This window comes from Rhinolophus hipposideros (genome assembly GCF_964194185.1).
Source record: "Rhinolophus hipposideros genome assembly, chromosome: 12".
In the NCBI taxonomy this organism is placed as follows: Eukaryota; Metazoa; Chordata; class Mammalia; order Chiroptera; family Rhinolophidae; genus Rhinolophus; species Rhinolophus hipposideros.
In genome coordinates, this window is record NC_138058.1 from 23,859,400 (window position 1) to 23,884,116 (window position 24,717).

At 53.5% G+C, this 24,717-nt stretch overlaps 4 protein-coding genes across 7 annotated transcripts; 3 read left to right on the plus strand and 1 right to left on the minus strand.

Annotated features, from left to right (window-relative positions):
- Window positions 1–1,962: 1,962 nt before the first annotated feature.
- Window positions 1,963–6,087, plus strand: LBX2 (ladybird homeobox 2). The gene is made up of 2 exons (XM_081068461.1): window positions 1,963–2,197; window positions 3,176–6,087. The coding sequence occupies exons 1-2, from the start codon at window positions 1,993–1,995 to the stop codon at window positions 3,523–3,525; spliced, it is 555 nt and encodes a 184-aa protein (XP_080924587.1). The 5' UTR covers window positions 1,963–1,992; the 3' UTR covers window positions 3,526–6,087.
- A 344-nt stretch (window positions 6,088–6,431) lies between these two features.
- On the minus strand, window positions 6,432–14,625 carry TTC31 (tetratricopeptide repeat domain 31). Of its 3 annotated transcripts, none has more exons than XM_081068986.1 (14): window positions 14,386–14,625; window positions 14,134–14,222; window positions 10,907–11,009; window positions 10,561–10,790; window positions 10,320–10,403; window positions 9,798–9,854; window positions 9,614–9,688; window positions 9,313–9,507; window positions 8,931–8,982; window positions 8,757–8,847; window positions 8,529–8,670; window positions 8,203–8,304; window positions 8,004–8,047; window positions 6,432–7,631 (listed from the first exon to the last, which is right to left on the minus strand). In XM_081068986.1, exons 1-14 carry the CDS (start codon window positions 14,423–14,425, stop codon window positions 7,529–7,531), a joined length of 1,407 nt encoding a protein of 468 aa, XP_080925112.1. In that variant the 5' UTR covers window positions 14,426–14,625; the 3' UTR covers window positions 6,432–7,528. The 3 variants fall into 3 exon arrangements, with proteins under 3 accessions (XP_080925112.1, XP_080925111.1, XP_080925110.1); XM_081068985.1 differs by having other exon boundaries at window positions 6,433–7,631; window positions 7,757–8,044; XM_081068984.1 differs by having other exon boundaries at window positions 6,433–7,631; window positions 7,757–8,047.
- A 57-nt stretch (window positions 14,626–14,682) lies between these two features.
- Window positions 14,683–20,874, plus strand: CCDC142 (coiled-coil domain containing 142; the record flags this gene model as incomplete). The annotated part of the gene is made up of 9 exons (XM_081068983.1): window positions 14,683–15,745; window positions 16,054–16,143; window positions 16,223–16,369; window positions 16,493–16,623; window positions 16,695–16,808; window positions 19,438–19,552; window positions 19,768–19,945; window positions 20,059–20,258; window positions 20,396–20,874. The coding sequence occupies 9 exons, from the start codon at window positions 14,683–14,685 to the stop codon at window positions 20,653–20,655; spliced, it is 2,298 nt and encodes a 765-aa protein (XP_080925109.1). The 3' UTR covers window positions 20,656–20,874.
- Window positions 20,720–23,734, plus strand: MRPL53 (mitochondrial ribosomal protein L53). 2 transcript variants are annotated; one of them, XM_081068989.1, is made up of 3 exons: window positions 20,720–20,883; window positions 22,024–22,136; window positions 22,229–23,540. In XM_081068989.1, the coding sequence occupies exons 1-3, from the start codon at window positions 20,855–20,857 to the stop codon at window positions 22,360–22,362; spliced, it is 276 nt and encodes a 91-aa protein (XP_080925115.1). In that variant the 5' UTR covers window positions 20,720–20,854; the 3' UTR covers window positions 22,363–23,540. The 2 variants fall into 2 exon arrangements, with proteins under 2 accessions (XP_080925115.1, XP_080925116.1); XM_081068990.1 differs by lacking the exon at window positions 20,720–20,883 and adding an exon at window positions 21,479–21,925 and having other exon boundaries at window positions 22,229–23,734.
- Window positions 23,735–24,717: the final 983 nt, after the last annotated feature.

Genomic DNA, 24,717 nt, shown 5'->3' on the forward strand with positions numbered 1-24,717 from the left:
GTGACAGGCCTAGGATGTGAGCTCGGCAGTTCCTGCAGCCTCCTGGGACCCTCTTTAATTGCAGATTTAAGTGAAACCACCAGGATCATTCGGAGGGCGGAAGCCTCTAGCTGAGTGTCTCTCCTGGCCCTCCTCTGCCCCCACCGTTAATGACCAATTCACAAGGTTCTGAGGCGTCTCAGCTTTCTGACTCTGTTCTCTGACCTAGCAGTGGCCCACTGAGCCAAATTGTTCAAGCTGCCACAAGAGGACTATGTGAGGGGGTGCTTCTGGGGAATAGGACGGTCATTGGTGGGAGCCATTAGCGAGATGACCCTGTGCTTCTCCACCTTTGTTGGGTGGGCCAGGTCAGTGCCTCGGTGTGAGGTTCCCAGACACCCATTATCAAAGTGTCTTCCTGTCCGTGTTACGGAGTCTTTAATCCAGGTGCCTTGGATCTCCCAAGCGCTGTTTGGGGCACCCCAACTGCGGGCTCCACTTGCCCCAGGGAATGTACAGGTGGACACAGAAGTTCACAGCACAAATGCTGGGATATGCAGAGGTCTGAGAAGGTGACAGAAGGGACAGTCCAGTACAGACCACTGGTTCTTACAGGCACTGTCTGAAAAAACTAGGAGAATCCGTCGCAGTGAGTTCAGAGTTCTGGAGTGGTGAGTTCCTCAGGAGCGGTGGGGCTTCTCTGTCTCTGGGCTGTGGGTTTCCTAGCTCTTTGGGGTGTAATTAATAAACAAAAGCCTTACCTTGTTGGGCTTCCACTGGTAGAGCTGTGCTGTCCCAGAGCTGCTGTAATTAGTACAAAGGATAGCTGTGGGGTGCTCACCCCAGTGTGAGCAAAGGCCTAGATTAGTTGTGGGGGAGAAGAAAGACACACAGGACAAAGATAAAATAGGTATGAATATCCCAGGCCTCAGAGTTTGTCCCTAGGTTGGCAGAAGTTTCTGTCCCTGAATCTTGTTGGGTCCATGAAGTCGCCCCTTCAAATCACTCTTCTTTAGGGCAATGGCCAGTGGCCCCTCCCACCAATGTTCCTGCTTGGGTTTCTGGGCTTCCCCAGACTAGGGAATCCCTACTGGAACTACAGAAGTTCACTAAGGAGACAAAAATCAACTGATAGACTGATAGGATAGTGTAACCAGAAGGCCCTCCGTGGAGGTCGGGCTTCACTGGCAAAGACCCCTCCTGGGCAGTAGCCCTAGCTCCGGGTTTTGTGTCCTCTGTCCTGCGGTCCAGGTCTACCGCGCTTCTCGCTGTGTTTTAACTTCCTTAGTACCTCTGAGCCGCGCTAAGACAGTCTTGGGTCCGGCGAGAGAACCCGCGGGAGTCCACTCTCACCTGCGCGTGCTTCCCGCAATGCAAACCCACTCACTATTCCCGTTGCAGTCGCTCCACTGGACCGGTCCTTCCAAGTCTGGAGTCCTCCCAGCACTCCGCTCCGCGCCAATAACTTCCAGTCGCCACCACCTCTTTAAAGAGTTTTCCGCAGGGGTGGGACGGGGACGAGGGGACCGGATCAGGAGACGGAGGTCCTTCCTAGGTGGGATCGGGAATCCTAGCACAGCCCACTCTGATCCCCCTCCTTGGAATTTTGCACATCCTCAGCCACTGGGGGCAGGGAAAGCAATTTTATTGCCGACGATTTTATGAGCCTGAGCGGCAGCTAAGCGGGGAGTCTGTGGCACAAAGCATTTGGGGGGCGCCCAGGAAGGGTCCCGCTGACACGGCCGGGCAGCTGGGTCTGGCGGGTTGTTCCTCTGGCTCGTCTCCCCCGCCACCTTAGCCAGTAGAAATATCGCTGCAGGGATATCTACCAGCTCCAGACCCACCGCGGCCCGGGATGGGAGGTGGGGGCCAGGAGGAGGGGCACACGGGGCTCGAGCCCCGCGCGGGGGGCGGGTCCGAGGCGGGGGCCCAGAGAGGGAGCAGCATGCCGGGGCCCAGGCAGCTGCGGAGAGCGGCGCAGCGGGTGGCGGGACCGCCACAGCCCCGCCAGCCATGAGCTCGGGACCCGAACCCCGGACGGCCCGGACACCGTTCAGCATCGCAGACATCCTAGGCCCACACCTGGTTCCCCGAGGACCCCGTGCGTCGCAGCTTCCAGAGTGGAGCCCAGGTCCCACGCCGCCGCTGTGCGCGTTGGAAGAGCTGACTAGTAATGCTTTCCGCGGACTTGACGGGCACGCTCCGCAGCCCTCTGAAGGTAGAGCGCCGGCCAGGTCACGCACTGTGACTTGGCCTCCCTGTCCCTCTCCTCCAGGTTGTCGGTCTCCAGCTTCGTTCACCCTGGCCGCCTCCCTAATCCGCCCCCTGCCCTCAGCCCACGCGCCGAGACTTGCATCTCCCGCGCCTCACTTCCCCTCCATTAGTTCCCAGGCTCCGGGTTACCGAGAACTGAGCGACCCGGTGGTCCGTTCGCTGGAGGCGGGGCAATCGTGACAGAGAAAGGCCGGAGAAAAGGAAACAAAAGGCCAGAGCAAGAGGCTGTAAACGAATGAGCTAGGGCTAGGGCGGCGCATAAAGTGCTGGGAGGCAAGGCTCGAACCTCTCCGGATAAGCATGCTCTTCTGCAAACCCCTCTCTTCTGGAGGAGGCGCACGGAGCTTAAGGTCCTTGGAGAGGGAAGGACCCCGGGACTCCGGACTCTGTCCTTCCTTGCCCTTTGTACCCCCACTACCTCCCTTTTGGGCTTGTGGAGGGGGCACCTGTGTCACTAAGAGTAAGCCGAGAGTGCCCGACACGACCGACCCCGAGTCTAAAGAAGGGCCAGATCCGGGTCCTGTTAGGGACCACGCAGGGTGGGCTGCCCCTACGTGGACCACGGCTGGCCCCCACCTCTGGTGCCGGCCCCAACATGCAAGCCGGCTTAACAGAGGCCTCAAAGGCCCCACCCCACAGTCTGATCCCACACCAGGTCTCCTCTGGTCTGTCCCATCCTCCTCCCACTCCTACCTCAAGATGCCCTCAGCCTGCCGCCTGCCTCCCGTAGCCCAGTGGTGGGTTCCACTTTGTGTCCCACTCCCTCCTCGGCCTGACCCCTCGTGCAGTTTGGTAAGGGACCACTGTCTGGCTCCCGTCCCCTCACCCTCACCCTGGCCTGACCCCACCCCCAGCTTTTCCTCCCAGGCCGAAGCCAGATTCGTGCCATCGGGAGACTGACCCCGCTCTATTCCCCCCGCAGGCCACGTGGCCCCCGGCGCTCCGGGCCAGGGCCAGCGTGGCCGCAGACGGCGAAAGTCACGCACAGCGTTCACCGCGCAGCAGGTGCTGGAGCTGGAGCGGCGCTTCGTCTTCCAGAAGTACCTGGCGCCGTCCGAGCGAGACCGGCTGGCAGCGAGGCTCGGCCTGGCCAACGCGCAGGTCGTCACGTGGTTCCAGAACCGGCGCGCCAAGCTCAAGAGGGACGTGGCGGAGATGCGCGCGGACGTGGCCTCGCTGCGCGCGCTGCCCGGCGGCGCCCCGGGCCTCGGCCCCACACCGCCGGACTCCCGGGCCCCCCAGTCAGACGAGGAGATACAGGTGGACGACTGACTGGAAAGCCGCCGTCCGGGCGTTGGAGCCCTGGACACCGCGCCCCCGCGCCCGGCGCGCAGACCGGGTCGCCGCGTGGAGGGAGGGTGCCGACTCCCGCCTCTGCCGGCTCACAGCCCGGATGCTCACCTTTCCCGGCTGTTGAGCAGAAAGCTGAGACTCCGTCGCACCACGCCTCAATCCCGCGCCGGGAGAATACGAGCAAAGTGCACTGATGACTGCGAAGATTCCGCGCTGGGCCCTGTGCGGAGCGCTTTCAACGCGGTGTCCTTTAACCCTCATCGCTACCCTATAAGGTAGGTGATGTAATGATGACCTTTTTACAAAGAAAGAGCTCCTTCGTCAACATTTGGACCCAGGAATCCCGCCAACCTTCAGAGACTCGGAGCTGAGGGGACAGGGATAGAGCTCTGGTGACTTCCGGCCCCTCCCCGACGAGCCGCCTGGGTCGGGTCGCAGGACCCCCCGCTGCCGCCGCGTCTGACACCTTGCTCCTGACTCCTATACCGGCCCCCAGCGTGAGGGCGTTGTACTTGACACTTTCCTCTTTCCTCACCCTGAGGTCATTTGTTAATGGGGTCCCGACCCTTCACCCCTCCCCTGCTGAAAGAACCCTACGCTGAGACACAAAGTGATGCCTTCGGGAAAGAGGGCACACCTGTACTGCTCGTACCTCCGCCCCACAATTGGGCGGAAAATGTTCCCTCGGGACCGCGGCGGTGGCCAGAGGGTGGGGTGGCCCGGCCCTGCCCCCGAAGGCGGAGCTTGGAGTAGCGGCCTTGGAGGATGAAGACCCCCAGCCTACCTCGGCTGCCGGACATTTCTGACATTAATTTATTCCACTGGTGATTAATCATCCTGTAGTGTGATGGAGAGGTAAGAGGAGAGCTTGGTAGCTGCAGGCCCTCCCCCATGCCTTGTCTTCCCGTCGGATCTGCAGACTATACTTAGGCTTCTTTCTGCTTCTCCTGGCTCCCTGTCAGTCCCTCCACCCTCCTCAGACCTTCCCATGCGTCTGCCCAGGTGCTGCAGTTCCACTCTCAAGGATGCTCTGGGAATAATCCACTCAGGGTTCAAGGGGGCTCAGCTAGGTCCTCAGTTACAGGTGGTCCCAGGAGAGGATATTTCAGGGAGGGTGAACAAGGCTGGAAGGCAGAAGGGAACTTGACATTTTCAGACAACAGCTACCACTCATTGAACAGTTCCAAGTGCCTTGCATGGATTAGTCTTCACAATAACCACATGAAATAATGAGGCTTTAATTTCATTTTACGTATAAGGAGACTGAATCACAGAAGCCCAAGAAACTTGGTCATGTCATGAAGCTTCTAAGTGGTGGGGCCAGGACTCACCAGCTTATTTGTCTGTCTCAGTGGCTCATGTTTTGGCCACTTACACTTTTGTGACTGGGCCTAACTGAAAGAGAAGGGTTTACAGAGAGAGGGGAGAGGAAGGGCCAATGGTAGGAATTGAGGCATCGTACTGTAGCCAGAGCATGGAGCATGGTCCTTGGAGGTTTTAGAGAAGAGGCATGACACCAATGTTTAGGGCCCGCTAATCTGGCTGCATGTACAGGGTGAACCAGAGATTGAGGGAGTAGTGTATTTCTGGCCACTGCAAAAGGTAAGAGCAGAGAGAATTCAGGACCAGACTTGGAGGGCGCGGGGGAGAGAGGCTGTCAGGAAAGAGGAATCAGTATGATTCCCCCAGGGACCAAAAATTACATGAGTTAGTGATGTCCTTGCAAACCTGGGCAACTGGAAGAATAGCATCATGGACAGAAACAGACAATGACTTCTAGTGTAAAGCTAAGACTCCGTCAGCCATTACGTACAAAACATATTTGTACCTGTGTCGCCCTTCGATCCACATACACAACACACATACATACCTCCCGTGCTTCATGTTCAGGGCCCCTTGCTTACTCTTCATCCCCTTCTAAAGGCTGCCTCTCTGGAACCTTTAGATTAGGGCGACCAACTCATTCCTGTTTGCCCAGGGCTGTTCCAGTTTTAGCACTAAAGTCCCACACCTCAGGATCCCTCAGTCCCAGGAAAACCAGGATAGTTTGTCACCCTGCATTCCAGCCCTGGGACTCAGACCTTTGGCTGCTGGGTCAGTACCCTACCTGTTAGCAGTGTGAGCGTGGGGGTAAGATATCGGGAGTCCTGTGCCTCTTGGAGAAGATTCAAGTCTAGGACAGGCTAAGAGGTACTGGGGAGGGGACAATTCTGAGGCTGGAAGAGCAAGGAGCCAGCTCAGCCTGAAAGCAAAGATACTACACAGTAATTAATGGTGGGCAGCGATTCTCTGACGGGCCAGGAGCCCTAGTGGAGTCTCCAAAGCAGAGAGGTCCCCCAGAACTAGAAGGCCAGATGGGCCAGCCTCTGAGGGAGTCACTGTAACCCCGTAAACAAACTACTTCTCCCCAACCAGGCATGAGCAAAGAATTTCCAGGGCAAATAATTCTATACTTAGGGAGGGGCCAGTCAAGTTAATTGGCTCTGAGCCATAATCCCCTTCTACTTGAGGCTTCCTAAATTCCAGCCCAGTGCTGTCACCTCTTGTAATCAAGCTTTGAATAAACAAAATAAACATATCCCATCAAAATGGCGTCTGGATGGGGGTCTCCTCTGCTAAGTCCCAGAGCAGTGCCTTAGGATCACCTGGAGGGCTACTGAAACCCAAGTTTCTGCCCCCCCTTTACCCCCCCCCCGCAGATTCTGATTTAGAAGGTCGAGGGTGGGAATTTGCATTTGTAACAAGTTCCCAGGTGACGCTGATGCTGCTGGTCCAGGTTCCACACTTTGAGAACCACAGTCCCAGGAACTCTCTATTTTGTGACATAAACAGTTTACTCACACTACTATCTTTCCACCACGAGAATCATGAATATGTAGGACAAATGCAGATAAAAACTGGTTTATTTAACAGCCACTATATACCAGGCACTTGGTAGGTATTTTCTCACACTTTCTCTTTCAGTTCCTCACAACAGCCCTGTGAGGTAGGGATTGCCCCCATTTTACAGATGAGGGAACTGAGGCACAGGTATTGAGAGACCTGCCCAAGGTGACCCAACTAGTAACGGTAGACTTCATCCTGCTATACAGCATTTAAGGGGCCTGCACCATAAACAACAAAAAAAATTTGGGAAAGCCCTATATAAAGGAGGTGTTTCAACACCTCCTATCTCCAGGTGTAAATGCTGTCTGTGAGCAAGTCCCATAGAGCAGCAGGAATCATCCTGATGAATGGTTCCTCTTGGAAGGGCATTCTGGGAGGCCTAAGAGTCCCCTACAGATCCACATTTAAATGAGCTGAGGGTCCCAGGCAGGGTTAGGTAGCAACTAGCCAGGTGCAGCTGCCAGGATCTCAGAAGAGAAAACAAAAGGAACTCATGATTCTTACATAGGAAGTAGAAAATTGTAGTCTTCTCTGGGGACAGTGACCATTGGTGGAAAAACAGAAATGCACACAGGGAAAGGCTAGTTACAATGCCCAGTGCTGGACTGGAGAAAGAACACGGCTACGCTGGTAGCAGCCTGGGCGCCTGCTGAGGCCCCAGCACAGCAGAGCAGCAGTGGGAAGTGTGGAGCTCCAGGCAGGAACTGGTCAGGGAATTCCCAAATGCAAACCCTTGGTGGATCTTCTAGCAATTGGAGGAATGAACATCAGACCACTGGGCAAAGGTGAAGTGAGAATGCACAGAAATGGGGACAGGAAACAGGGCATGAGGGGCTGGCGCTGGAGAAAACAGGGCAAGAACTGGGATCAGGAAGAGACGGGCATGCATCAGGGTGAAGTGGGGACTTGGCCCTATTCTTCACCATGACCCCATTCCTGAGCACACAGGTCTGGCTGGTGAATGAGTCCCCCAGGGCCAAGAGCAGAGCAAACCCCAAATGCCCCTTGCTGGACAGTCCGAAACCTGACCTTTTGTACAGTTCCCTTCTTGAGCCTTGGTGGGTTTTAGTTTTCCTTACTGCCCCCCAGAGGACATTTATCTGCTTGAGAACCAAAGACGGGCTGTTTCAGTGGACGAGGGGCTCCTTTCTCTCATCAGAAGGTCTCCGTGGCAAGAGGAAAGACGGCCAGGGGTGTCTCTAGCAATGGTTTTAGAGTACAAGGTCTCAAAATATGCAGGGAACTGCCACCACTCAGTGTCCCTCTCCCTGTGGGGTGCACACATGGCCTTGTCCTACGAGGGACAGGTCCTCCCTCATCTTGCCTGAGGTAGATGCTGGGGTCCCAGTCCCAGGATGCCGTAGCCCTTTGAGGGGTTCTGGAGACGGACAGGACAGGGGCTTCTACTCGGAGCCTGGGGGACGGGCCAGTTGGAGGGGCTCAGGAGACGTGGTGGATAACGCAAGGGTGGAGACAGAAGGCCAGGGGCCCTTGGAGCTGTGCTTTGAGGGCGACTGGGGGACAGGAGGCCTGAGGCCCCTGGCTCAGTGTGGGGTAACGGCTGGGGGCACCTGCTTGGCAGAGGTGACGCATGGATTCTTCCTGGTTGATCCTGCTGAGAAGGGAAGGGAGGGGCGCCTGGTACTCCTTTCCAGCAGCACAGCCCCTGCCCCGTCACCCACTGAGGCAGAAGGCACTGCTGGTTGGTGCTGCAGTCCCAGCCAGTGCTTCCTCTGTCCCCTCAGCAGAGAGTGGGCCTGGTTTCCTTACCAGAGAGAGTCGCTGAAGACACGAGTGGAGCTCCCGGGCGGCATCAGGCTGAGACCCGCCTCTCAGAGTCTCCTGGAACACAGCAGCTGCGTCCTCAAAGAGCTGCAGTCCCCGAGGGATTAGAAAGAGGCAAGTTTAGGTATAGGGGGTGGTGTGTGTCAAGGAACTTAAAAGTGCCCCCTTTCTCAAACATGGTACAGTTCCTAGTACCATGAACATTGTGATACTGTGGTACTCAGAGCTTACCTAGAAAACGTCAGTGCAGACCTGATACCCACCCCATCCCACCCAAATTCCTCCTCTGCTCCCAATGCCAGACCCATTACCTGCAGTCCCATCAAGGCCTTGCCCAGGCGGAAGAGGCCCCGGGGCCAGCCAGGCCTCAGGGTAAGGGCCACCTGTGCGTCAGCCAGGGCCCATGCTGGCTGACCCAGCCGCTCATGGCAGAAAGAGCGATTTCCAAATAACCTGTGGAAGACAAAGCGACCAAAAGTCCATTGCTCAACACCGTGACTTGCCCTGACCTCCCAGCACAGTGGCCACGCCCCACTCACCGGTGGTCCCGGGGGTTGAGCTTCAAGGCCTGGGTGAACAGGCCCACAGCCTCGTGGTAGAAACCTTTTTGGGCAAAGCTGGTACCCAACTCTGGGGAAGAGAGGGTGTGAAGGTTCAGATGGGGCTCCCCCAGGGAGGGTGGGGTGAAGAGAGAGAGAGAGGAAGAATCTCACTTGCTAGCTCCTGGCTCTGTTGTATGGCAGCTGCCAGCAGTCCCAGAGATGCCTAGGGACAGGAGAAAAGTCAAGCAGGACTCAAGGCCTCAGCCTCCCCAAATCTTTCTCCTTTGTTTAAACAATTAACATTGCAATTAGCGTCACCCAACTCATGGAATTCTCATGGCAGCTCTGCAAGATGCTCTCAGCTCTCCTTCCTGCAGAGGAAACCACCCAGGATCAAGGTGACAGTGATGCAGCTTGATCCCAGGTCTCTTAACCCTGGGACCAGAGAACTCCTGCTGGTCACTGCCCTCAACCCTTAGACCATGGGACTTCCCAAAGACCTCTGGCACCCTTGCCACTGGTTCCAGCTGAGATTTTTCTGCCCCTCACTCACCTCTGCCTTAGGACTCTGCGTGGGGCTCTCTTCTCTTGGAGAGCTATCTTCCTGCTGGTCCATCTTCTCCTGGGGGCCCAGGCTCTTGCCTTGGGGCTCCTGACTCAGTTCCTTCTCTCTGAGGGTACTGGGGGGCCAATCCCCAACCTTGCGCAAAGCCAGAGACACGAAAGTACTAGATAGATCCAGTGAGTCCTGTGAGCAGAAAGAAAAGGTAGGGAGGGGGTGGGAATGAAGTATGTCCTGGAGTAGGGGGAGGAGGGCATGGGCAGACCAAGAAGGGAAGAAGGGGGCCTCTCACCTCTTCCTCACCACAGCGTCCCTGAGCTGGGTCCCCAGGGCTGGATGGGGGACTCCCATCCCCCTCTGGGGCGGCCTGGAGGGAAGGGGGACAGGTACAGAGTTGGGATCGCTTTGAGCTGCCTGCCTTCTCAGCCTCCACCTTTCTGGCACTTGGGGCTTAGTATCTTCCTGTCAGCACTCACCTTGAGCTTCCCGTTGTCCTGCTCCAAGCGCTTCTGTCGCTTTCGGTCCTTTTGACGCTGCAATAATAATAATGACGATGTATTTTGAGCACTATATTTAAGTACACACACACAGACACACACAATTTGTATCTTGAGATCAATTCTTCATGTGTGTAACATATATTTTATGTCGTAGTAGGCTAAGAGTTTTGTATACGTTATCTCATTTAATCCTTGGAACTCTATGAGGTAGGTATTGTTATCTTCATTGTACGGGTGAAAGAGAAGATGAGAGAGTCACCAGGCAGATGTCTCACTGTAAGAAGGAGGCAGATTCCAACCCAGGCAGTATCATGTGACCCTAGAACTGCTGCACCATGTGGCCTCTGGGAGACCCTCCAGTCTCTGAGCCCTTTGGGCCCCCTGGCGAGAGGATCCACTCACTGCAAGCCACCTTGAGTCCTTTCCTGTTCTTGCAAAGCTTCCCTCTTTCGATCCCCCAAGACCCCTGAGCTCCCACTCCTTCCGCCCTCCAGCTACCTTCTTCTTGAGTCGCTTCTTCTCTGCTTTCTGTTTCACGCGCTCCTCCTCAGCTACGAGCTCCTCAGCCAGGCGGTTGGCTTCCTGGAGGAGGAAAGGCAGGTGACAGGAAAAGAGAGAGAGAATGAGAGAGAAAACAATAGGGAGGCAAGCAGTATGGAAGGATCTTGAAATGTCCAGATTAGGGGAGAATACAGATATGGGAATCCGGGGGCTGGAAGAACCTGGGGGACAGTCTCACCTCTTCAGTCAGCAGGAGCTTCTGGGGCATGGCCACCTGAAGCAGGCTGTCTGAGCCACTGGGGAAGGATGCTGAGGCCGAGGGTCTTGGAGGGCAGGGCTTAGACCCTTGGGGAGGGTACAGGAAGGACTTTTGGAAACTGCAGTAGGTGCCCAGTCCCTCAGCCCCCTTGCCCCTGTCACTCTGTCCAGTAGTTTCCCCCTCATCACGGAAATGGTCCAGGAGGTAATCTGTCAGGAGGAAGAAAGAGAAGGGAAAGGAAGAACATGAGAGAGAGGGACGTCCGAGGGCCAGCCCTCCCCAGGGTCCAGCCTCGATCCCTGGGCCGGGCCCCTGCACTCCCCACCATGGTGCCACAGCTGCAGCCGCCCGCTGCTCCCATCCACATGGATCCGGTGCAGGCGCTCGGGATCACTCTCCACAAGTCTTCGAAGAAAATCCACTATGTCCTGGCAGGGGGAGGGAAGGGGAGGCTGGTGTTGCGGGGAGCTCGGGAAGACAGCAAGGGGCTTGGCTGGACCCCTCCACCGTGACAACCACAAATCAGCAACCAGCCTGGAGAACGTTGCTGGCTGACCTCTCCCCTCCAGCACCCCAAAACACGCTGCTCCCAGCTTTCATAGTGTATCACCTCACTACTGGCCTGCCTTCTCAGGGGTTGAGTGTGGCATTCGGCGCGGCCTTCTCTACCACCCAGGATCTCCTCCCGTTGACCTGCCACTGGGTCAGCCACACTGAAGCCCCTGAAATGGAGCCTCTTTACCTGCTATTCCAGCTACGTCCCCTGTGATATACTTGAACATGAAAGCCCTCATATAACCCACCCCGGAGCTACTTCACGTTTATAGGAGTAGAGCAGTTCCTGGCTGGCCTCTCCCCTGTATTTCCTCTGTTTCTCCCCCAAAGCAAGATCTCAACAATCACTCCCTTACTCAAAAACTTCCAGTGATCCCGCACTGGGGATCACAGGGCCACAGGCAGGATTGAATCTAGCTCCTCAGCCTGGGATTTGGAGCCTTCCAAAAAGCTCCCGGCTGGCTTTTCCAGTCTTCCCTTGCAATCCTCCCCTGCCGCCCTCCCTCTGCCAGCAGGCTCCTTCCAGCCTTGGGGTCTTCCCCTAGCAGTCCTTGAATCCCTCCTGCTGAGCTTCCTTCTCATTGCATCTTGTCTCGCCGTCCAGTTCAAATTCCATTTCCTCTCAAAGACTTGCCCGACCCTTTCATCTCCAATTATCTCTACCCTCTCTCAGCAAAGCTGTACTCACACAGTCTGTGTTATACTATTTAGAGCCTTACTAGTTAGTCATTGCCTTTTATTCGTTTCTTCATTGGTGAGGCAGCATGGAACTGGAAAGAGCACTGTGCTGGAGCAGAGCCACTTGTGTCCTAGTTCTGCCTCAGCCACTGCCTGGCTGTTTGATTTTGGACAAGTCACTGAACCTCTCTGGACCTCAGCTTCCTCGTTCACAAAATGAGGCAAGACTCTTCAAGCCCTGGCCTGTACATTCTGTGATTCTGATGAGAATCGTTTCCTCAGTTAGTATACGCTAAGGAGGACAGAGATCGTCACGTCCCCATGTGGCATAATTAGGCCTAAACAGAGCAGACACCAACTAAGTGATGGCCCACTGACTGAGAGGCTTAGAAGCCACATGAAACTCCAGAGTGCTGACAGTGCACAGGCAGGACTGAAGATCACTCGAGCAACAGTCAACCTTCCAAACAATTTTAGATCCAGGGCTCCCCTCAGGAGACAGTCCTGACTGACTCAACAGCATCTTTATTTACACTGCTGGGCACTTTCATCAAGTCTTATTCTCATATTCAATTTCCTGGTGGGTTTATTTCAACTTCCTAACTGGAACTTAGACACAAATAATGCATGCTCTAGACACATTTGGGGCAACATCCCCAGGATGTGCCACTCAAATATATCATGTCTTTTCCGATATCTTCAACCTGGTTCTTCCTCCTCAGCCCAGTCCAGCCACCAAAAAACAGGTCTTCTTTGACCTTCCACCTCTCCCCCAAACACAGTCTATGCTACTCTCTTAATTCATATAATTAAGATGACCACACGTGACCTGGCCCCCCAGTACCTTCATAAATCATCTCCTACCCTCTCATTGCCCTCCTCCAGCTACTGTGGTCTCCTTTGAAGTTTCTACAACACACCAAGTGCACTGAAAAGCTATCTCAGACCTTTTGTACTTGTTATTTCCTCTGCTCTTTCCCCAGGGAATGGCTCAATCCTTTGTCTCCTTCAAATCTCTGCTCCAACCTTCTTAGGGAGGCCTTCTCTGACCATTCCTTTTAAAACAAGAAATCTCTCAACTCCACTCAATGCTCCCTATCCTCCTTCTTGCTTTATTTTTGTTTGCACTTCTCTTATTTGATATACTATATTGTTTATTTATTGACTGGCTGCCCCCACTAGATACTTCTAATTCATTTAATAGAGGGCTCTTTGTCAGTTTGATTTGTCTTCCCAGCCTACAACAGTGCTCGTTTTAGATGCATAGTTGGTACTCAATGAGTGTGTGCTGATGAGTAAAAGCAGAGAGATTGGTGAGGAGACTATTCTAATAGAGATGCAGTCGGGAGCTGTATCTGAATTCTGTGTGACACAGTGAGTTTGAACTTTGTCCTGTCAGTGATGGGAGTGGACCTGATCTGGGGAGTGAAACACTCAAATAAAATAGTCCTGAGGGGGTCTAGGGGTGGAATGTTTAGTTAGAAGGCCATTACAACTGTTCAGGCCCGAGAGCATGAGTTCTTGAACTAAGGCAGTGGCAGTGGGAGCAGAAATGGAAATGATGGGTTTAAGAGACATTTTAGAAGTCGATTTTAGTGACTAAATGTGTGAGGTAAAGGAAAGGGAGGACTATAGAGAATGATTCTCAGGTTTCTGGTTTAAGCAACTAGATGGAAATTTGTGTTACTAAACAAAACTAAGATTAGAGGAAAAGCAACCAATTTGCAAAGATGATACATGAACTCCTGGACTCGTGAGTGTGCGGTTTTAGAGCTGACTGGGAAGCAGTTGGAAGCATAGCTTCCCAATGCTCCCAAATCTGATCCTGTCCCTCCCTCAATAACCCTATCACCTGCTTGAGTACATCCAAACTCCAGTGTTGGGCCAGGCCTTTCAAGTCACGTGCTGCCTTCTTTCCCATCTCATCTCTTATGGTTCCAACCAAACCCTCCACTCAGGTCTCATTTCAATGAGGTTCTTTTAACTTTCCCTTGCTTTACTGTCTTTGTTCCACACCGCTCCCTGTTTATAATATCCCTCCCCAGAGAACTAGCCACACCCCAATCTTCAGCCCAGATACTCCCACGGCCCAACCCTGCCCACTCCAAGCATTTATCCCGCACGCGGTCCCGGATCCCCGCCCCGTCCCGCCCCGCCCCTCCCCCCCTCCCCCCTCCCGTGCGCTCCTCGAGGGCCGGCCCCAGGCAACGCCTCTCCGGAGCCCCAGAAGCCCAGCGCGGCGCCCCGCCCGCCACGGCCCCGCTCGGCACAGCAGCAAGAGAAGAGGCGTGACAGGGCGGGGACGAGAGTCCCTTTTACCTCTTCGCCGTAGTCCTCAGGACCAAATTCCTTGCAGAGTTTGGGGACAGCAGCGACCCCCAGCGGGCAGCCAGGCCGCAGAGGGCAGTCTACGGGAAAGGAAAGCCGCGGCGCGTTAGGGGGACTCGGGAGGGATTGGCCGCAGCCCTCTGCTCACCGCCTGAAGTTCAAAATCTTGCTGAAAACAGATAGACCCAAGTGAGGCTGCCCCTACGCTCCTGGACCCCCTCCCGTCCTGTCACACCTGCTCACCTAGCTTGATCCGCCCCACCATCTTGGGAATCGGCGCCATCTCCCGTCCACGGTGACCCGAAAGTGAAAGAGTCTGGTATTTGATGCCGGCCAAAGGAGGAGTCGGGCGGACTGGGCAGCCATTTTTGTTAGGGGCAGAAGCCTCCGACTACGGAGCGCGAGAGAGTCCAGGGCGGTTCCCGAGGCTCCCGGGCGAGAAATGAGGGCTCTTGGGGTGGGGCGGAGCCCCGGCTGCCGCGGGCGTCGGGCGGTGCGGCCCAGTGGGACGCCTCAGGTTCGTTCCCGACGCGCCGCTCCATGGCCCAGGCCTCTCGCGCGGGTGGCCTTCTGCCTCCGCTCGGTCCCGTGCCGCCCTTGTGGTCGCAAGCCGGGAGCGCCGGGGAGGAGCAGTGGGAGCGAAGGCGGACGGGCGCCCTCGGCTGGGATGTTCGTGCCTGGCCCGAGCTGCCGGTTGCCGGGAGCATCCCCTGCTCCGACCCACCGCCCGGCGGAGTTCCCGCAGGGCAGCCGTGGGGGGCGGCGCCGGCGGGCGCGGGAGAGCACCCCGAGGCTGCCGCTGCGGGCTGGGGGCAGGAGTCCGCCGCCAGGGGCCCGATGCCCCCGGCGCTGCAGTGTCTCCGGGCCGTGTTGTTGCGGCTGCACCGCGAGCGGGAGCAGCTCCTCCACGCCCGGGACTGCGCCCGCCATCTCCAGGCGGCCGTGCACCTCCTGAGGATACTGAGTCCCGGCGCGCCGTCCCCTGGCCCCCTGCCTCAACTGTGTCGCGACCTGCTGCCGCAGCCTTCCCGAGGCGCCATCCTGAGAACCGGTCTTCGGGAGACTCCAGAGCCGCTCCTCCTGGCGCGCGCGGTCGGACTAGCAGCCCAACGCCTGCATGCTGTCATCGAGATGCAGCTTCGCGCCCTGGGCCGGACGCCCGCCGGCCCCGGCCTGTCGTCCCAACTTGCCGACCTGTTGCTGGCGCTTCCGGCCTACCATCAGCTGCTGGGAGCAGCCTTGAGCCACGTTCCCGGGGCGGCGCGCCCTTTCCCCCCAGCGCGTGTGCTATGCCTCCTGACCCGGGAGCGGGGTTGCCAAGTGGCAGCTCGGCTGCTTCAGGCGCTCAGGGGATCCGGCTTGCGGGACCAGCTCGGCAGGCTGTGTTGTGAGGAGCAGGAGCTGCTGCGAGGACTCCTGGGCCTGATGGGGGGCGTGGAGAATTCAGCCAGCAGTGGACTGGGGCTTGAAGGGACTGGAGCCTTGTGGAGCCAGTACTGGACGCTGCTGTGGGCCGCCTGTGCGCAGAGTCTGGACCTAAGTCTAGGACCCTGGAGGGACCCCAGGGCAGCGGCACAACAGCTGAATAAAGCACTGGATCGGGGTGAGTGGTGGACTTGGGTGGGCATTTGGGAAAGCTGGGGTCCCTTCTCCCTACTCACCTCACTCACTGGCCAGCCTGACTACAAAAGCAGGCCCTTTAGCATCAACTACCCCTTCTCCTCTTCTCCTTCCCCTCACCCTGTGGTTCAGGCTGTAGCTTCCCAGCTTTCAAGGTAAAGTCTTGCTTCCTGCCCCAGTCTTGCTTGAGTCTCGGTGGATTCCTTCCCTCTTTCCCATCATTGAGGGAGCCGTGGTTGTGGAAAATCGAGGCCTAATGTTTGCAGGCTCCAGGGTCATTTCTCCCACTAGGGTCATTTCTGCCTCAGGAGTGTGAGAAGGAGCTGGCTTCTTTGTGTCACAGCCTATTTCATCAGTCTCTTATCCGGAGCTGGGACCAAGGTGAGAAGGAAGGGGCACTGGGAGTGACACAAACCCCAGGTTGCTCCTTCCCCATTAAACCATACTCCCTCATCCTCAGGCTTCTGCCAGGCCTTGGGATCTGCTAGTGATCAGAGCAGCCTTTCTTCATCCTCTCCTACCACTGAACTTCTGCAACGGCTCTTCCCTCCTCTCTTGGATGCTCTTCAAGAGCCCAGGTCAGGGCTGCTCCCCTGTCAGCCTTCAGGTGAGGGAGTTGGGAAACAGAACAGTTGAGGATATCTCCTTTATTCCTTCACTCTCTTCTGAAGCCTACCTCCTCCCAGACACACTCCATGATGTCTCAGATACTTGTCTCTCCCCTCCCCAGGTCCTGTACCCCTTGCTCTGGGGCTCTGCACCCTGCACACAACCTTGCTCTGGTTTTGGGGCAAAGCTCAGCAGTATTTGGCATCATGGGCCCCAGGTTCCTTCCTGCCTCTGATCCAGAAGGACTTACCTGTGAGTAGCTGGGGATGGGGAGGGGAGCAGCCTAGGCGAGGCTCAGACCTCACACCCTGTCTCTGCCAAAGCCTCTATTACACAAGGCAGAAGCGCTGTCTAGCCTGGCAGCAGAGGAAAGCTTGGCCCTGGAAGTGGAACAGCAGCTGGGCCTGGAGATCCGGAAGCTGACAACACAGATCCAGGTGAGGAGAGTGGGGACCCTGACAGTGGCCAGCTTTGGGGTTAGTGTGGTGGGTGGTGGAGGCAGAACATCTCAGTGACTTGGAGTCTGCTAAATCTGTTTTTTTTGCTTTGCTCATTTTTTGTTGTTTTTATTATGGAATATTTCAAAGGTAGAAAAAAGTATAATGGACCCCATATTCCTACCATCGAGGCTTTAACAATGATCAACTCGTGGTCAATTTTGTTTCATCTATACATTCTACCCCCACCATACCAGGCTCTCATTTTATTATGTTAACAGCCACTGATGACCATTGCCTAGATCCTTGATTTCATTAGGGGGTGCAAAGTGGTGATATTCCAATTCTATCATTCCTTGTTCATTTGTTATTTGGATTACTCCTGTAAAGTGAAACTTGCCCTAGTTAATTATTTTGTTACTCTGAGTTATATTTGTAGAGAAAAAAGCAAGATAAATGATTGAATACTTTTATTTACAAATTTTGAATACAATGTTTCTTTTTTAAACATGTAATTTGTATCTTTGTTAAAGTAATACAGGTCTATAGTTTAAAAGTGAAATTTTTAGAATATTACTTTGAAGGCTTCTAATGAAAACATGGCACTTTAATTGCCTCCCATTCCTACCTCTGACTCCCGTTCCACTGTGGTAATAACCTTCATCTACTCTTGGCTGTTTCTTCTAAAATTTATTTTCTAAATTCATGAATAAAGCTACTATGCTTGTATTTTCATTTTCCCCCATTTTGCACATTATCTGTTCTACTATGAAAGAATTCTGTCGTTTTTTTCTTCCTGCCCAAATTTCTCCTCTTTGCCTTGAATAAGGGTATAGCTGTAGAGTTCGGTCCTTGTCCGTCTGCTCCTTTCTCTCTGCATTTCTGCTTTACCCACAGTACCTTGGTGCTGTGGACCGCCCCCTCCCACCCCCCAGTTTAGATCTAATCCACCATCTGCATCTGCCTGTTGGACACCTCCATTTATTGCTGCTTCCTTCAACTCAGCATGACCCAGAGCAGGCTCCTCATGAGTAGGGTGGACATTGGTGGTCATGGGAGCTCTGAAGAGGGAAGATGGTAGCATGTGGGGACAGAAGCTCCATATAAGGCCTATGGCTTGAGCTGGTGCCTGGGCAGTCTCAGAGGAGTGGCAAGAGGTAGGCAGTTCATATTCCTTGGGGGAGTAATGGGGAGATAGCCTGACCAAAGCAGAAGCTCCCTTTGTGTATAGTGTGTACGCATGTGTGCATACATCTGGGGTGGCGCTGGGGGACTATGGAGGAGTAAGCAGAGTGGCATCAAATTGTGGAGGGCACTGAACACGAGTCCACAGATTTGGAGCTTTATCTCATGAGTGATGGGGAACCACTGTAAGAGCAGAAGGGGAACAGGGAAGATGGTGATGGAGTTTGATCCAGCTATAGTGGTTAGGATGGAAGGGAGGTGAGGAGAGCTAATATGAGAAGGGTCCAGCTCTTGGCAGTTGCAAGAACAGAGCAAAAGGAACAGGGACATTGTGTTCACTTGTATGAGCCAAATACTGTGCAACGCACTCTGAAGTCTTGCTCCTCTGCCTGATGATGGCACTGTCAGGAGTGTGCTCTGGGCATTCTACCATACAGCACTGGGATGAAAAAGAAGCAGCTGATGTGAATTTTCTCCCCGGCTGGACTGTAGTGTCCCAGAGAGAAAGACTGTCTCATCGTGTGACCTTGTATTTCTTGGGTGTGAGTGCAGAGGTTCCTCACCAATGTCACTTGACAGAGGGGTGATTTCTTTGGCCTAAATAAGGAAGAAGGGGGTGCTGGTTTTCAGGAGAGAGGAACAGTTTAGATTTAGATAGGTTGTTGTCAGGATATGTACCAGGAACTACATGGGCTCCATAACCACCCCCATGTTTGGCTCCCCTCTCTTCAGGCTTGCTGGCCTCTAGTCACCTTTTCTTTATAGAGCTGCACCTTTTCTTTAAATCCCATTTATTGGAGTTCTTCTCCTCCAACATGAGCTGTAGAGATCCTCTCTTTTTTGCCATCCCCTCCTCCTCCAAAAACAAAACCTATCAAACCAAAGAAACCAAACCAGTTTCTTAGGCTTATTCTTGCTTTACAGGCTACAGTGCTCTGGAGAAATGCAAGTGGGCTGTAAGAACACGCAGTGTAAGGACGTCCCAGAGGCTCTTGAATCTCAGTTACAGTCATTGCTCCTTGTTTACACGCAGTTCCTGCCTTCCTTTCATAGGTGATAGGCAGAGATTATACAGTCCCCTTTGTTTCTTCAGCTTCTCCCTAGCATTTGCTTTTGAACTTTGGTCATGGTGAGGGTGTCTGTTTCCTATTAATGTTCTCATAGAAGAAAACCTGGAGGATTTCCATCCTCTGAACCAAGCTGGGGACAGCAGGTAATCCTGGTACAACTGTCCATAATCTTTTCTGGGTCCAGATCTTTTGGAAAACCCAATAAAAGCTATGGCATCTCTCCTCAGAAAATGCCTGAGCTCATACAAGTACGCATACCATTCTGTTCTGGGATTTTATGGATGCCAGGTTAAACACCTCAGATTTAGAAGAACATCAGAACTTAACAAGTACCTAACAGATAAGTCCCTTTTATTTTGTCCCTATTCCAACAGCTCCTGCCTGAAGAGTCACTACGTCTCTTTTTTCAAGAATGTCATAAACAAGCTACACAGGGCTTTGAACTTCACATGCCCCGGGGTCGGTACTGGCGGCATCATCTCTGTCCTGGTAACTCCTCATTGCAGCACCCCCAGGGACCCCAGGGGGTAAGAGTGTTCCAACCCCTCCAAATCTGGACTCTGCTTGTCTCTCTCCACCCTTCTCCTCACCTCCTGTGTCCCTCTCCCCCTCCGGAAATCGTACTTTCTTCCCCAAACACTCCATTAGAGGCTCACTGGATCTCTATAGCCTTATATCCTGTCCTTTCTCTTCTCTCACTCCAGAACTGCCCAGCATTCCTAGTGAGTATGCTGGGTTGGTGGTCCGCACTATAATGGAGCCTGTATTGCAAGGATTGCAGGGGTTGCCACCTGAAGTGCAGGCTCCTGCCCTTGGTCAGGCGCTGACAGCCATCCTGGGTGCCTGGCTTGACCACATTCTCATCCACGGGATCCGGTTCAGGTGGGGAGAAAAGGAGGCAGGGGCAAGGGGATGAATGGAACTGGAGGGGGATAGGGGACAGAGCAGTTAGGAGAGATGAGTGTCAAGTGGCCACATTGTATCTCGGCCTTCAGCCTGCAGGGGGCACTGCAGCTCAGACAAGACTTTGGAGTGGTCCCAGAGTTGCTGGAAGAAGAGCGGTGGGGACTGACCCCTGAACTTCGCCAGAGTCTGCTCAGGCTCAGCATATTCCAGCGGCTGGATGGGGCCCTGCTGTGTCTATTGCAGCAGCCCCTGCCCAAGACTCAAGTCCACAGAAGGCCTCCCTGTTGCTGTGAGTCACTCCCCCTCCCCATATCGATTCTCTTGACCCTCCCTCACTATTTTATGTGCCCCACTCCTCATACTCATCTTTGAGCTGGTTTCAGCAACCCCCCAGCAGCCACCTGCCTTCCACTCCTGCCTTACCAGGTGCCTGTAATGAGGTCCAGACCTTGGACTTGCCCAGCAGTAGCCTCAACAGCCTGGAGAGCTTGGAGCCCTCTCTTCGGCCTGGAGCAGCCCCAGCCCAGACAGCTCAGCTACTAAGCACGCTGTGGGGAGGGGGACCTAGCCCCCAGCTTTACATGGTGGGAAATCAGCAGGCATGGCTTGCCCTGAGGCAGCACCAGCGCCCCCACCCCCGCTGGCACTTGCCTTTTCTTTCCTGCCTGGGGACTAGTCCCGAATAGTAAGGAGCCTGATGAGGAGCCAGAAGGTCAGAGCCCTGCATTTCTGGCTGGAAAAGCCCAGACATTTGGAACTACATGTTAAAGAAGCCTACAATTGGAAACGACAGGAAGAAAGCATACCTGAGAACCACAAACTACACAGAGCCTGGACTTACAAGCTAAGAATCCAAGATCACTCCAGTACCAGGAATCCAAGTAAATGGCAAAACCACAGCCTGGAAACTGGAGGTCAGCATTTCTGAAGGTTGAGTTCTAATTCCCCATCAGTGAAGAAATCTCAGGGCTAGACACTGGGAGGAAGGCTATAGGGTTGGATTCCAGGGGAGAGGGAAAGAGAAAAAGTAATAGAAAGCAGCCTAGATGCCACTTCCTCTTAAATCCTCAAAGCCAGGCTAAACTTAAAGTTAATTCATCAGGAACCAGAGATGAGGTAGATCTTTCTATGGCTGCATCAGCCCCAAGGGCTGCACTACCCTGTACTCCCCTCCCCATTATTATTTCAGCCATTGAAGCATACTGAGTTGTAGGACCTTCACGATTAACCTTTGGTTACTCAGCGTTCGACATGTTTAATCATCAATTACATGAGTGGGGTTTACCCCCTGGTAGGTACATAATCCCTGGTGGTGGTGGTGGTGGTGCCCTCTCCTTGGAAGGGACCAGCACTTAAGATATTACCCTAGATCAGGCACAGCAGGGTATTGAAGGGGAATGTATGCAGAAGACGGATGTTAACGAGCCGGGTGCAAGTGGCTTCTGCACCGTTTAGTGTCTTCACCGTGGTACAAAAGGGCTATGAATGAAAGTAGTATTTGTTGACCGCTTACTTTGGGCTCCTCGTACCCAAGGCGGAAACCACCTCTCCCTTCTCGAACTCCGCTCGGGTTCGAGAGCCCGGAGTGGCGGTTCCTGGCGGGGAGCACCCGGGACCGGGGAGCACCCGGGACCGGGGAGCACCCGGGACCGGGGAGCACCCGGGACCGGGGAGCACCCGGGACCGGGGAGCACCCGGGACCGGGGAGCACCCGGGACCGGGGAGCACCCGGGACCGGGGAGCACCCGGGAGTGACACTCCTGAGGGGCGGGTGGGGCGGGTCCTGCAGCGAGCGCGGCCACTCACAGTCGTCCCTACGGGTAACACGTCCGCCCGCCCGAGTGCTTCCGGGGTGGAGGTTATCATGGCGGCGGCCTTGGCTCGGCTCGGGCTCCGGGCTGTCAAGCAGGTTCGGGTTCAATTTTGCCCCTTCGAGAGGAACGTGGAGTCGACGAGGTACGAGGGGGAGGGAATGGGGACGGGAAGGGACGAGCCTCGCTCCCGCCGGGCGTCCACCCCCTCGGCTGGGCGCTCACGCCGCTTTCCCACCGCAGGACCTTCCTCCAGGCGGTGAGCAGCGAGAAGGTCCGCTCCACCAACCTCAACTGCTCGGTGATTGCAGACGTGAGGCACGACGGCTCCGAGCCCTGCGTAGACGTGCTGTTCGGTGGGCTCGCGCGGGGAGCCGGGCGGGAGGGGCCAGCAGGCAGCCCCGCCCAGCCGTCCTTCCCCGGCCTGATGCGTTCGTTTCTTCCCCAGGAGACGGCCATCGCCTGATTATGCGCGGCGCCCACCTCACCGCCCAGGAAATGCTCACTGCCTTCGCGTCCCACATCCAGGCCAGGGGCACGGCGGGTAGCGGGGACAAGCCTGGTCCTAGTACCGAGCGCTGAGAGCGCGGAGGAGACCAGCAAGCATGTCTTAGCCTGGGACTTACTAGGATACTTATCCAAGAAAAGCTTGACTTAATCACTCGAATCAGTATCTGGAGGGACACAAAGAGCGTTCCCCGCCCCCCGCAAAAAAAAAGAGCCCTTTGACTACAAATCTAACCAGTGTTTCTGGGACGAGACAGGATCCGGGAGGAGTCTGGACAAACTTGAATTCATTTCACTTTCTTACCATCCTTCAACTGCTGAACCGTTTTGAATCTGGCTTCCCCCCCACCACTTACTCAAGGTACCTCTTACTCTTATTGCATGGCTAAATCCACTGCTATTTCCTCAGTCATGTTTCCATCTCAGTAGCATCTGCCACTTTCAATTCACTCCCTTGTAGAACTTCTCTTCCTTTTTCTTCTCTTAACCCTAAAGGGGCACTTTATTTTTTCCTCTCTTTTGGAGGCATCTCTTCTGTCATAACTTGAACTACCCTCTTTGGTTAAACCCTACATTTCTGTTTAGCTCTAATCTCAGTTTCTGTGCGACAGTTGGATTATCTACTACAGGTTTTCTCCAAATCCCACTAAAACTTTTTGTCCAAAATAGAAGTGATGATCTTATATACACATATACTTTCCCCACCCCCTGACTACCCGGTTCCTTTTAAAGACTCGTCATCTGCTCAGCCACCTGGACTGGTAATCACAGCATTATCTCTGGTTCTTCCCTCTCCTTTCCCTGCATATCCAGTCAATAAGTTCAGAATATTGTCTTAAACAAAAGCTCCTGAAATGTTCTCTTCATTCCCACTCACTCTCCTATATCATTGTTGCATTCTCCTAGCGTGTCTCCTTTTTTCTAATCATTTTTGCTGCTGCTTCATTCTATCTTTCCAAAGCATATCACTGGTTATTTGTATCACTACTACTTGTTTGAGAGAACAGTACCTAAAGTACTTTTAGGCATTGTGTTTAAAGTATTTTTCATATTGAGTTACCACCTGTTAATGTGGATCATGAAATGAATTTAGGGGGTAAATCAACCTTTAAAAAACAAAGTAAAATAGAATAAAAAGTATCAGAGTGCATGGCACATGGAATGGGAAGTATTCTTTTAAGAAACTGAAGTTTTAAGCATATATGAATATATATATGCATGTGTATAGATATAAAGTATGTGTACGTGTGTGTAGCTGTATGTACTTGGTTGCAAGAGAGAATTATTTCTTACTGTAGGTTATAGGAAAAAATGGTTGCTAGTCATTGGTTTAGAGAATTTCAGAATGCTCAGCTAGGCAATCAAGGATCTCTAGACACTGGCTCCTATGTACTCTGGCAAGTACATTTTCCATGACTCTCCTATAGCATTACTACACTGTTTTGCTTAAAAGGGTGCTATCTTCAAAGAGTTGTTTTTTTCCCTCCCCCTTTAAAGAAAGAAACTACCAGGAAGCAGTATAGTGTAGTGAAGAGCCAGAATGCTTGAGGTTGAATTCCCAACTTTGCTCTTAAGTAGCTATGTACCTTTGGACAAATTACTTAGTCTCTCAGTGCCTGTTTCCTCATTTATAAGATGGGGATAATACTGTATTTCCCCAAAAATAAGACCTAGCCGGACAATCAGCTCTAATGCATCTTTTGGAGCAGAAATCAATATACGACCCGGTGTTATATTATATTTTATTATATTTATTATGTTATATTTATTATATTACATTACATTATATTGTTACCTGATCTTATAGCAAAATAAGACCAGGTCTTATATTAATTTTTGCTCCAAAAGACCCATTACAGCTGATTGTCCGGCTAGGTTTTACTTTCAGGGAAACACAGTAGTACATACCTTATACAACTTTGAGAGGATTAAATGAATTGATAACTGTTAAGCACCTGGAACATTACTAGGAACAAAATAAGTTATGTAGAGTCTCTATTTTGCTACTTTGGGTACACCATGAGAAGGCAGACTCACCATGAGAAGACTTTTTTGGAAAAGTCAGTAATGCTGGAAAAAATAGGCAGCAGGAAAAGAGGAAGACCCAATGTGAGGTGGATTGACTCCTTAAAAGAAGCCATAGGCATGAGTCTTCAGGAGTTGAGCAGGGCTGTTGACAGGACATTGGGGACATCACCTTATTTATGGGTCATCAGGAATCTGAGCCAACTTAACGGCACAGCACATAACACATGATGCTTTATGCTAGAGGCGAAAAAATACTGACAACCTAGATTTGACTTCCCCAGTTCTGTGGTTAACTGGCTGTTGTCTTTGGCCAGACTTAACCACTCAATTGTAAAATGGGTATGGTCCAAACATTGCAATAAACATGGATTGAGTGTTGGCAATGTATTTCTAGATTGTGAA